This window comes from Ornithorhynchus anatinus, chromosome 4 (assembly GCF_004115215.2).
Source record: "Ornithorhynchus anatinus isolate Pmale09 chromosome 4, mOrnAna1.pri.v4, whole genome shotgun sequence".
NCBI classification, from domain to species: domain Eukaryota; kingdom Metazoa; phylum Chordata; class Mammalia; order Monotremata; family Ornithorhynchidae; genus Ornithorhynchus; species Ornithorhynchus anatinus.
Genome location: NC_041731.1, coordinates 34,783,315 through 34,796,628, shown reverse-complemented (window position 1 = coordinate 34,796,628; position 13,314 = coordinate 34,783,315). Strand labels below are relative to the sequence as shown.

Here is a 13,314-nt window from a genome sequence, read left to right as displayed (position 1 = left end):
GGCAAGTCACTTCACTTCTCTGTGCCTCAGTTACCTCATCTGTAAAATGGGGATTAACTGTGAGCCTCACGTGGGACAACCTGATTACCCTGTATCTACTCCAGCGCTTAGAACAGTGCTCGGCACATAGTAAGCGCTTAACAAATACCAACATTATTATTTTACAGATGAAGGAACTGAGGCACAGAGAAATTAAGTGACTTGCCCAAGGTCACACAGCAGACAAGTGGCGGGGCCGGGAATAGAACCCAGGTTCTTCTGTCTCCTAGGCCCGTGTTCTACCCACTAGGCTGAAGGCAGTTCACTTCTAGACTGCAAACTCTTTGTGGGCAGGGAATGTGTCGATCAACTCTGTTATATCGTACTCTCCCAAGCGCTTAGCACACTGCTCTGCATGCGATAAGCGCTCAATAAATACAAGTGATTGGACAATGAAAGATGGAGGCGGCAGTGCCAACCTAAGATGGCACTGTCAGCCTCCCCTCGGACTGTTTGGGTGTTCTAGTAGAATGGGGTGTGTGGAGCCTCCAGACCTGCCACTGATGGAGCCTGAGGGCAAGCTGGGTAGAAGGCAGTCCCAAGGGACTCCGTAGTAGAGAAGCAGCGTGGCTCAGTGAAAAGAGCACGGGCTTTGGAGTCAGAGGTCATGGGTTCAAATCCCGCCTCGGCCACTCGTCAGCTGTGTGACTTTGGGCAAGTCACTTAACTTCTCGGTGCCTCAGTTACCTCATCTGTAAAATGGGGATTAAGACTGTGAGCCCCACGTGGGACAACCTGATTCCCCTGTGTCTACCCCAGCGCTTAGAACAGTGCTCGGCACATAGCAAGCGCTTAACAAATACCAACATTATTATTAATAATATTTACTGAGCGCCCACTCGGTGCGGAGTAACGGACTACCCGCTTGGGAAGTACAGAATAAAGAAGTGACATGTTCCCTCCCACAAGGAGCTTACATTCCTAAAGGGAAGAAAAGAAATCGAAATAGAGTGGTCAAAAAAATTGCATAAATGGTCGACCCAAGTGCTGAGGATGGGTATAAATGAGTCATAATAATAATATCTATGGTATTGGTTAAGCGCTCACTATGTTCCAAGAACTGTACTAAGCTCGGGGGTGGATACAAGCGAATCGGGTTGGACACAGCTCCTGTCCCACGTGGGGCTCGCAATCTCAATACCCACTTTACAGAGGAGGTTAACTGAGGCACAGAGAAGTGAAGTTGACTTACTCGACGTCATACAGCAGACAAGCGGCAGAGCCGGGATTAGAACCCATGACCTTCTGACTCCCAGGCACGTACTCTATCCACCACGCCATGGATGGTTGGAGGGAGTGGGTTTTTAGGATGACTTTGAATGTGGGGAGAGCTGTGGTCTATTGAGAGGGAGATGGTGTTAGATGTGGGAAGGACATAAGCGAGGGGGAGGAGGTGGAAGAGACCAGAGCTAGGTCAGTTTGAGAGGAACCAACAGAACAAGCTGGGCAAGTCACTTCACTTCTCTGTACCTCAGTTTCCTCATCTGTAAAATGGTGATAACAGTGTGAGCCCCACGTGGGACCAGGGTTTTGTCCGACCTGATTAGCTTGTATCTGCCTCAGTGCTTAAAACAGTGCTTGGCACATAGCAAGCACTTTACAGATACCATTTTTCCCCTCTAGATTGGGGGTAGGGAATGTGTCCGCTCATTGTTGTACTGCACTCTCTCAAGTGCTTAGTACAGTGTTCTGCACACTGTAAGCGCTCAATAAATACAGTCGAATGAATGAATGAGTGAAGTGGGGGGGGGGGGCCCTTTGTGACAGACACAAGAGAGAGAGGATGAAGGGAACTATTCTGCCATTGTCTGGTGCTGATTCTGCTATAACCTGGGGGCTCTGCTTCTTACCTGCTGCTGAGGAAGCTGGCACTGGTTTCCATCCCTATTAAGATGCATATATACACACACACACACACACACACACACACACCAGGGGCCTTTGAGTTTGAGAGAGGAGAGGCAGGAGGGAGAGATTGAGAGACACAAACCACGCTGATGAAATGTCACTCGCTGCTCCTGATAACTCATAAGGCGTTTAATTAAATGCCCTCTTAATCAAGAGGTAATCAAACTGGCAGGAAAGCACCTCCAGAGTCCCAGTGTATGTGTGTGGGTGTGCGCACGCGTCTGTGTGTTTGCTGTTTCAAGTCACACCGCTTTTCTGAGTGTGGGAGAGCGTGGCCTAGTGGATAGAGCACGGACCCGGGAGTCAGAAGGACCTGGGTTCTAATCCCGGCTCCGCCACTTGTCTGCTGTGTGACCTCGGGCAAGTCACTTCTCTTCTTCCTGCCCCATTTCTCTCAGCTGTAAAATGGAGATTACGACTGTGAGCCCCATGTGGGACGGGGGCTGTGTATATTCAATAGTATTTATTGAGCGCTTACTATGTGCAGAGCACCGTACTAAGTGCTTGGAATGTACAATTCGGCAACAGATAGAGACAGTCCCTGCCCAATGACAGGTTCACTGTGCATGCACCCCAGCACTTCGTGGAGTGCCTGGCGCATAGCAAGCGCTTAAGAAATACCACAGTTATTATTATTCAGGGGTGTTTTAGGAAGCATATGGAGAGAGGAGCCTTTTGAGATTGGTGGGACCATATTCTGTCCCTGGGCTTCACCTTCTGCAATCACCACTGCAAATTCTGGGGTGTGGAGAACTCCGCAAGGGGAAGAAGGAGGTTGCTAAAAAGCAAGCTTTTCCTACTCCACCAGGTCAGCCCTGCTTATAGATGCAGAAGTCGAAAGGAAGAAGGCAGTAGTTTGGTTTTCCGGGAAGACTGTGTGGCTGATGTGGTCACCTGATGTCAATTCTCCTTTTCAGTCAGTCAGTACTGAATGAGTATCCAATAGGTGCAGAGCCCTGTGTGCTAGGCATTGGGGAGAGTTAGAGCAAGGACTAGGCACAGTGTCCACCCCCAAGAAACCGTGTTGACTAATGGATAGAGCACGGGCCTGAGAGTTGAAGGACCTGGGTTCTGATCCCTGCTAAACCACTTGTCTGCTGTGAGACCTTGGGCAAAATAATTTCATTTCTCTGGGCCTCAGTTACCTCATCTGTAAAATGGGGATTAAGACTGTGAGCCCCATATGTGACATGGACCTTGTCCAACCTTGTTAGCTTGTATCTACCCCAGCACTTAGTACAGTGCCTGGCACATAATAAGCATTTAACAAATACCATTAAAAAAAGAAGACACTCAGTCAAACTAAGATGGAACCAAATATAAAGCACGTGACAGATTCTAAAACCATGCCAGAAAATCAGCAAACAGCAGAAACATATATGTTCACACCGACACGCATACAAACATAACACATGAACTCTATCGAAGTGTAGATCATCGGTAAATTTACATGGGTTTAATCTGGAATGGCTGCCTGGAGGAGGTATGATCATAGCAACACGCTGGAGGGAAAGGAGGTGATCTGGTGAGGTTATTCTGCACAGGTGGATTAGCCTGAGCAGCGGTTGGAAGCAGGAGAGTCATGTTTGCAGCGTGGCTCAATGGAAAGAGCCTGGGTTTGGGAGTCAGGGGTCGTGGGTTCGAATCCCCGCTCTGCCACTAGTCAGCCGTGTGACTGTGGGCAAGTCACTTCACTTCTCTGTGCCTCAGTTACCCCATCTGTAAAATGGGGATGATTGTGAGCCTCACACGGGCCAACCTGATTAACCTGCATCTACCCCAGAGCTCCGAACAGTGCTCTGCACATAGTAAGCGCTTAACAAATACCAACATTATTATTACTATGTTTGGAAGACAGAATGCAGGTTGGCTTGTCTGGAGCAGAGGGGTGTAATAGGAGATGGGCATGGTGAGTGTCAGCAGGAGCCAGAGGAGAAGAAGCCTTCAAGCCAGGGGTTTAAATTAATGCAAGCGGCGTCTCTTGCCGACTGAGCCGGGAGAAACAACTCCCCTGATCCTCTGCTTCTACGACACCGGACATCCCCAGGGCCCTCACTTGCTTTTGCCTCTCCGACCTAGGCCTGAAGAGAATCCACGCCCTGACCACGCAGGCCAGCTATGAGCTGCACATCGACCTCGAGGACTTTGACAACGGCACAGCCTATGCCCACTACGGCACCTTCGGCGTGGGTTTGTTCTCCGTGGACCCGGAGGAGGACGGCTACCCAATCACCATAGCGGAATACTCTGGCACAGCAGGTACCGCTTGGGGCTGGTCTGTGAAGTGGGGGAGACGTGAATTTCTCCATGCCCTGTAGCGAGTCAACATTCAGGCAGCCAACTAGCCTTTAGGGGAAAGGACCTCGAAGCCGTAGCCGGAAAAAGCCCCAAAGGCCTAGTGGGTTGAGCCGAGAGCCAGGGGGAGTCCCAGTGAGAGTTAATTCCTTCCTCACTCCTTTTTGGGCCAGAATAGGTAGGGATTGTCCCTATTTGTCGCCGAATTATACTCACCAAGCACTTAGTATAGTGTTCTGCACACAGTAAGCGCTCAATAGATACGAATGAATGAAGTAGAGCAAATTTTCCATGGGCCTGAGCCAATGTTTTATAAATCAATGGTATTTACTGAGCGCTTACTGCATGCAGAAGACCTTGGGAGTGTACAGTACAACAGACTTGGTAGACATGTTCCCTGCCCTCAGTGAGCATAAAGTCTACACTGATTAATGTAGAGAGAGCTTTATGAATGTATAACAGCATAGGAATGAATAAGAGAGCTACAGTGAAAGACTTTAAAGCCCCAGATACTTGTGGGACAGTGCCTTGCACATAGTAAGCGTCCAATAGACGCCACTGTTGATGATGATGACGATGATGATGATGATGATGATGATATCATTTGGGATTAGAGCAGGTGCACTAGGAGTAACCAGTGCTCTCAATACCTCTGCTCCGAACCCAGAGTCATAAACCTGAGGATTTTTGGAGAAGTTCCGGACCTGGTCTTGTTCCAAAAATGTTTCTTCCACAGACAGGCAGAATCCCTTAGGACAAAGGTGGTCCCCCAGAGCCTTGGGGTCTGTAGCCCCAATTGTTTTAGCCCGGCCAAACTCCAAAGCATGTAGCCTCAGAGTTTGATTTTTTTTAATGGTATTTGTTAACTGTTTACTGTGTGCCAGGCACGGTACCGAGCCCTGGGGTAGATATAAGCTAATTCGTGTCCCACACGGGACTCACAGTCTTAAAAAAAAAAGATCCCCATTTTACAGATGAGGTAATTGAGGTGCATGGTGGTTGTGACTTGTCCAAGGTCTTACAGCAGACAAGTGACAGAGCAGTGATTAGACTTTGACTTCCAGGCCCATGCTCTATCCTTTAGGCTGTGCTGACAAACCTTGCCCTGTGTGTTTTCTCCTGTGTGATGAATTAACATGTCAGGCTGAAACCAAGAATGCACGTTTGGAGCCCTTCAATCAACTGGATCCATTCAGCAGCAGAATGTCAGGAGCCAAGGGTGGGGAGGGGTCAAGGACAGGGGGCAAAGATGTAAAGACGCATATTGGGCCGGGGCCTGAGCTGAAGCAGCACGGCCTAGTGGGAAGGGCACAGGCCTGGGAATCAGAGGCTCTAAATTCTAATTCTGACTCTACCAGTTCCTTGCTGTGACCTTGGGCAAGTCACTTAACTTCTCTGTGCCTCTGTTTCCACATCTGCAAAATGGGGATCTATTACCTGTTCTCCCTCCCTCTCCCTTAAACTGTGAGCATTATGTAGGGTAGAGATTGTGTCGGACCTGATTAGCCTGTATTTAGAGCAGTGTTTTGTACCTAGTAAGTACTTAACAAACAGTGTCATTGTCATTATTATTCACTCAAGTTACTTACCATGAGAAGCAGCAGGGGGTCTAGTGGATAGAGCCCAGGCCTGGGATTCAGAAGAACCTGGATTCTAACCCTGGCTCCTCCACTTGTCTACTGTTGTGCCCTTGGTTGTCACGTCACTTCTCTGGGTCTCAGTTACCTCATCTGTAAAATGGGGATTAAGACTGTGAGCCCCAAGTCAGACAGGGACTGTGTCCAACCTGATTGGCTTTTTATCCTCCCCAGCATTTCAAACCATACTTGACGCATAGCGGGTGCTTAACAAATCCCGGCTCCGCCACTTGTCAGCTGTGTGACTGTGGGCAAGTCACTTCACTTCTCTGTGCCTCAGTTACCTCATCTGTAAAATGGGGATTAAGACTGTGAGCCCCACGTGGGACAACCTGATTCCCTTGTGTCTACCCCAGCGCTTAGAACAGTGCTCTGCCCATAGTAAGCGCTTAACAAATAGCAACATTATAAATACCCACGGTTGTTATTATCATTATTATTAGTATTATTGTCATCATCATCCCGAAGCGCTGAATCAGGACTGGGGATTCCGGCTCCTGATGATGAACCCCAGGGATTAGTTTAGGGCCGGATGGTAGATACCGCAGTAGATAATCTCGTGTGTGTGTGTGTGTTTGTTCGTACATGTTCTGTGGCGCAGGCGACTCCTTCCTGAAACACAATGGCATGAAGTTCACCACCAAAGACCGGGACAACGATCACTCTGAGAACAACTGCGCCTCCTTCTACCACGGGGCCTGGTGGTACCGTAACTGCCATACCTCCAACCTCAACGGCCAATACCTCAAGGGCCACCACTCTTCCTACGCCGACGGCATCGAGTGGTCCTCCTGGACCGGCTGGCAGTACTCCCTCAAGTCCACCGAGATGAAGATCCGGCCCGTGAGGGAGGAGCACTAGGCAAGAGCCCGACGGCCCCTCGCCCCCTCCCCCCGCTGAGCCCTTCTCCCCGGGGGCCGCCTCCCCAGGCCCCTGTCCCACCCCCACAACTCAGTGTGGTCTTGTCTGGGACTCAGGGGGAGACTCCAGCACACCAGCAACCTTCCAGCTCCCATCAGTTCCTGCCTCTGTGGGAGATGCCGCTCTCAACGGATGCGGGGTTGAGGAAGGATGGAGTTTCCTCTTCCTCCTCCTCCAGCCTTGGAGGCACAAAGTTCCCCTCCTCTCCTTCTCCTCCCGGCTGCAGGAGTGGAAGGGAAGGAGGCTGGTGGACTTTCCTTCATGAGACATTTACACTGAGGCCGACTTGGCAGGAGGGAACCCAGACTATCCCCACACCCGCAGCTCTTTCCAATCCATCGTGAATTTTCTACCTTGTGCCGATTTTTACTCACCCCACTGGTTTCCACCTTTCCCTGACTGAGTCTGGAGCCATCTGGGTGGCTGAGGAAGGTCTCTCTCCTTGTTCTCGATCAGAAGGAGGACGTCCATCCCTTTTTTCAGCCACCAGTCTGGGGGCGCTGAGAGGTGGGGGACAGGACCCCCTCCCTGCTGAGACACAAATTCTTTTATTTCTACAGGAGGAAATGAAGGGCTGGATGCTCGCCCCAAGCACAGTCTTCATTTCTCCTGGGGTGTGGGCTGGGGCTGTCTGAGTCCAGAGCCAGCCTCAAGTTTCCCCAGGGGCTCCCCGTTTGGGCAACTAAGCCCTGTTTTCAGAAGGTAACATAGTTTGAGATATTCCCCAAATGTACCAGAACAACTGTAGACAGGAGCTGGCCCAAGGAGGGTGGGAGTGCATAGCCATGAAGCAGGCCTTGGGAGAGCTCCACTGAAGCTAACTGCCCTGTGGATAGGGTGCAGCTGCCCCCCAAGACAGGCGAAGAGGTGGAAAAATTTGCGCTGCCCTCAGTCCGCAGGTCCCCATCCCTTCTGCATCCCCACGCGCCTCTTTAGGACAGTGGTAACTGAGTTCAGTCTCTGGTGAGTTGAAGGGGGAGCCTCAGACAGATCCGTAGTCAGGATGAGGAAGCCCTCTGCCCAAACCCACTCGGGGCCTGTTGCTGCCTTCCCGGCACAAGGCCGGAGACCAAGACCATGGCAACTTCCGTCGTCTGCTCTGCTCAAGATGTTGTCGTAAAGAGTTTGCCCAATGGAGGGCTTCACTTTCCTCCTCTCTGAAAGAATCTCCTGACCCTCAGCCACATCGTCTGCCCATGTATATCCGGATGGGACCCCCGATACTTAGCCAACCAGCCTGGGAGCTAGAGGAGAGACCAGACTCGGAGGCTTCCCGGAAACCTGGGCAGGTCTTGGGACGTCCCTGGATTTTTCCAGGACCCTGCCCTGGGACCGCTGAAATTCTCCTCTTTCTGGACTGGCCTTTTCTTCCTCTGGAAAGGACCTGGGCTCCGAGAGCTCCCGTCCAGCAGAGCCGCAGCTGCTACGGGCCTGCCTAGGCCAATGCCGGCCACAGCCCCGACTCCATCAGGCTCCGCCGTGAACAGGAAGCCACCAGGACAGAGCAGGGAGCTTCCTGCTCAGAGTTTGCAGAGGCCCCAGGAATTGCTCCCTCAGAAGGACATTGTAAAATACGGGGGTGGAGAATGAGGGTGGACACGGGAGGGGAGGACCCTCACTGCCTTCCCACCCTCCCCCAAAAACGGTGGGAGGAAGGTTTTAGGGTAGCATTTTCTCGGGCCTCCCGGTGAAAACCTGTCGTGTCTCAGCAGGGGTTTCCTTTTCCTGTGTGCACCAGGGAAACGTTTATCAGAGACAGCTGTTCGGGGCTGAGCCCAGATGTTCAGAAATGAGCTCCGGGCCCAAGTTTTCCCCCTTGGCCCAGGCTCCGGCACAGACTCTGCGTAGGGCACGTGCTGCCGGCAGATCTGGGGCTGCCTGCCTGGCTAGAAGTTGGGGAGAACCGGTACAGGGGCGTTCCAACAAACCCAACAAGGTCCTGGGGCCCCCGACTCCTACCCGTCCAGCTGTTCTGCATTCAGAGAAGGGCCCCGAGCCCAAGATCATATGGGAAGAAGCATAGCTTCACTGCATCTCCGGGCCCCTGTGGGTTCCCGCTTAATTTAGTGAGCCGGCACAGACTTTTGGGGATGCTCTCATGCCAGGAATCTTCTCTGGCCTGGCTGAAAAGGTAACGGTCCGCCTGGTCCGCTGAGTTTTAACCCTGCAAAATAGCAAACGGTGCTCAGTGGCTCTCCAGACCATTTTTCCTGGGAAATCGAGGAAGTCCCTGCCACCTGCTGGCACCATCCAATTACAGCAGATCTTGGAATGGACGGAAAACAGAGCGTCTCTCTGAGGCCGGGGCCTTTGGTTTTGGTCTCTACCCTTCGTGGAGAAGATGATTTTTCGTGCACTGGCTTTTCCTGCCGGCTCGATTTTCTTCCTTGTTTCCCCCCAGGGGCCAGGAGTTGGAGGGGCCAGGTCTGTTTTGTGGCCAGAGCTTAGTGCGGCTGGATCGGTGGGAGACGGACCGAAATGAAGTCTTGGAGGGGCAAGCGAGTGGACCTTAGGTTTCACGGCGAAGGGTCCCCGGTGCAAAGAGTTCAGATGGGATGGCGGGAAGACTTGTGAGATAGTTCAGGGTGGGAGCACTGAAGCCGTGAAAGCCAGGTCTCCCAGCCTCTAACTTGGCATGGAATCTCTCTCCTTGAGAGACTGGGCTTGGATTCAAAGAGGGGGGCATTGAAGAGACAAAGGGAGGAGAGCTAGGGTTGTGAGGGGGCTTCCTTCCCAGGCATTGGAAGCAGCCGGCTCCCACTCAGATGGTCGGGGTTCCTCCTGTGTGCCCCCCGCCATCCCTTCTTCAATCAGAAAGGTAAGTACAACTGCCTCCCACCAGGAAACTCCCCAGGAGCCAAGGCAGAGGCGGGGCAGGTCCCCTGCTTTCTCCCTCTCCTGAGTGGCAGGGGGCTGTGAGGGATGCAGAGGAGCAAATGAGGAGGTAGCCCCCACCTCTGGCTCTTACACCCCTCCACCCAACATCAGAGCCATCCTCAGAAGCCTCCTGTCCATCCATCAGCGTAACCCTGGAAGGAGCCTGACCAGCAAAAGTGTCCGGTGTAGAAGCCAGGAGGCCATCCCCGGCCTGCTTCGCCACCCACTCTGCATAAATACCAGTCTTTCCAGGACAGAGTCATCTGGTTGCAATTTCTCCAACTTCCTTCTATTTCAATTGGTTTCGTGGTCCAGGAGTTTGGAGATTGCTGACTGGAAGAGACAGAGCTTCCTTCCACCTGGCTGCCCACATTACTCTTTCCTGCCTCAGGGAACTGAAAATACGCGGAGTCCTGTCTTCCCTGGGGTGGCTTTGGCTTGGAAAGGAAGTACTAGAAGCAGGAATCTTACCTGGGAGTTGGAAGGCCAGTCTCCTTGCCATTCTGTGTCATCTCGGGCAGGGCTTTTCCAGTCCCCGTGCTTCACTTTTCATTGGGTGTGACCCAGAAAGGGCTGGGTCTGTTTGGAAAGGGCATAGTGTGTCCTCGTTTTCCACTCCACTAGTACCTGGTAAGTGAGAACTTAAAGGATCAGTGGGCAGAAACTAAGGGCACAGAAGGGGCATCTTTGGGGCTCTGTCCCTGGCAGGCGAAGGGCAGGTTGGGTTAGGTACTGTTTAGAACGGAGCCTGCCCATTCTCTGCTGAGCTCGGCAGGTACCCCCTGGCAGGACCCCCAGTCTCAGGTGGCCCCACAACTGCCATCTCTAAGTCAAAATGTTTTGGCCCTTCCTCACCATGTTCCCTAGGGAAAGCGAGCTAACAGCTGAAAGCCCTCTGAGTTTTCCACAGAGGACCCTGAAAATAGGGGCTTTATTAAGAAGGAAACACATCCTCTCATCCCTCCTCTCCCTGCGTGATCCTCATCAAAGCCCTGGTCTTCCTCAACAAGCCCAAAGGGTATTTCCTGCCAATCTTGGGGCCAGAGGTATCTGGAGGAGGATTTAAAGGAAATTTCTTTTTGGAGGCTCTATTTACTGACAGTCTTCCCCCCACCAGGATTAAAATGCAGTGGTGTTTTCCTTTGGAGAAAGAAAACACATGCACACCCCACCACTTAGCAAGTGACCATATTCCCCTCTGTTTAGAGCCTAATATTAAACAGATGCTTTCCCTACACCTTCTAAGGAAGTCCAGAGTCACCTGGAGAAGACACTAAGGCTGATCAGGAACTCCTGGGCTCCACTACCTGTTGGATGCAGTGCTCTCTGACAGGGGGATGCACACAAAAGAACAGAGAGTGCTGGTGGTAAAGAATACAGTGAATATTTATAACTTCTTTCTGCCTCCAGAGGTAGTTTTTATAGGGTTTGTTTTGGGGGTGGAAGTAAACGAGTGCTGAGCACCGCTCCTAGCATCCTGAGCCCCGGCAATACTGGGGGAAAATTTCTCCATTCTGTCAGAGGACTCTGCCCTTCTCCTTTCTGCCTTGCTTGGTTCTGTTTGGGGGTAAAATCCAGGTTACCACTAAGTATACAGGAGGTTTTGCACCTTTTCTCCACCTCCGCCCTTCTCCATGCCCAAGTGGGAAATACATTCATCCCTGTACTAAACCGGTTCAAGGAGATATACTCCCTCACCTGCTTCTCCTTCCCTTCCCTCTACTCTGGGCTGGGGAAAAGTCAGGGGAGCTGGAGTAGGAAGGCTCCCAATCTAGGAATTCACCATTTGCAGAACTAGCTTGTGAGTGGCTGCACTTCCAGAATCCCACCCACGCTCTGCCACCTAGTTTCCAGAATCAAACTCGAAGTCGAGGGCCGGGTGAGTGACTCCTCTCCTGACCTAAAGAAGGGTGGGATGATGACCCGGAGGAAGGAAGCCGAGGGCCAACGAGGTTGATGGAGCAGCGTTGCCCAGGACTGATCAAATAAGCCCCCCTGAACAGATGCCAGCTCTTCAGATCCCACCCCTGCCTTCTTGCATGCAGTACAAACTAGTTTCTTAGGCTCTGGCCAAGCTGGATCGCTGGACCAGTTGTTTCCCCTCACCTTGGCTCCCCATTCCCCCCACGGAGAGCACGATGGGTATGAGAGCGGCAGCCCCCTAAGCTTGTGGTTTTTAAGCCAGTTAGGGTCAGATTCTTGCCCCGAAGACCCTGTGGCAAGAACTGCACAGGGCCCGGGCAGGGGCTTAGACCTCCAGTGATGTATATTCGGTTGTCGATTTGAACTACTGAACAGAGTGTGATGTTTCCTAGTACCATAAGTAGAGGTAATGTGTGATTGGTGTCAAATGCTGTTTATGTGATTTTTCTCAGCTCCTTCAATAAAGGTACTTAATAATAGTAACAATAATAATAATTGTATTCATTAAGAGCTTACTATGTGTCAGGCAGTGTACAAAGTGCTGGGGTAGATACAAGAAAATCAGGTTGGACATAGTCTGCCCCATGTAGGACTCACAGTCTTAATCCCCATTTTACAGATGAGGTAGCTGAGGCACAGAGATGATAAGTGAATTGCCCAAGGTCACACAGCAGACAAGTGGCAGGGAGGGGATTAGAACCCAGGAATTTGGAATTATACAGCTCTTCCTTCGTATACTTGGGTCTCCATGCTCTCTGACTGCTCAGCTTTCTATTTCTGTTTCTTCTAGGGAATCTGAGGGGAAATTGCCAACAGAAGGAGACCCAACAGCTCCCTTTCTGTATTGTTTGCAATGCTTAGGCCCCGACCTGGAGTCAGGAATAGCTGCAATTCTAGCTGGATCTGTCCGCTGGATCTCTCATCCTGCACGTGGGTCAATAGACTCTCTTCCAGCACTTCTGAATCCGTGGGGGAGAGAAATCAGTCAGAAACTCTTCCTAAGAGGTCGAGCAAGTGTGGTGACATTACTAGAAATATGGTTCAGTAGGGCTGCAGTAAGCCTGGAGTTTTCAGGGGTCTATAACCACAGGTCACACATTTGGGGAAAATAAGGCAGAGACCTGCCATCAGACACTCCCCAGGCAAGGATAGGCTCTGAAACTGGTCTCCACCTTCTGGCTTCCTGCCTCAAGACCATGAAAGCACCTTGCCTGCTTTCCCTGGCATTAGGATGGGGCTTCACACCCAGGGGTGGCCGTTGAAGGATTCAGGAACAACGGCTAGATAGGGACAAGTGTCTCAAAAACACATCCTTTGCTGCGAGACCTCACTCAATTCTGCCAAATGTCCACAGCCACCAGTTCAAGCCCATGGTATATTATTGAGCGCATACTATGTGCACACCACTCTACTGCACGCTTGGGAGAGTATAGTAAGCCAGAGTTGGCAGTTCTGGGCCCGTAATGAGCTGAGAACCTACCCTGACAGGCTGGAGGAAGAGTAGAGAAGACTGAGCTTATGTTGCCTCGATCCCTGGGTGCCCCTGAGCGAGACAGCGTGGTCTCACTTTGGACAATCCTTGAGGTCCCAACAGGCTCCTTTGGGCAATCTGCCTTATATTGTCCCTCTCCCACGCCTCTTCCTCGCTGCTGCAGCTGCTACTATTAATAAGAATAATAACTGTGGAATTTATTAAGTCGCGCTCCTCCCCCTC

At 51.5% G+C, this 13,314-nt stretch overlaps 1 protein-coding gene across 1 annotated transcript in view; it reads left to right on the top strand.

Annotated features, from left to right (window-relative positions):
• The window catches only part of FIBCD1 (fibrinogen C domain containing 1), a 44,550-nt gene extending 32,455 nt beyond the window's left edge, over positions 1-12,095 (top strand). The window contains exons 6-7 of the mRNA XM_029063999.2: positions 4,027-4,206; positions 6,481-12,095. Coding sequence (XP_028919832.1) covers positions 4,027-4,206; positions 6,481-6,740 — 440 coding nt within the window. The 3' untranslated portion in view covers positions 6,741-12,095. The remainder of the gene's footprint in view (positions 1-4,026; positions 4,207-6,480) is intronic.
• Positions 12,096-13,314: the final 1,219 nt, after the last annotated feature.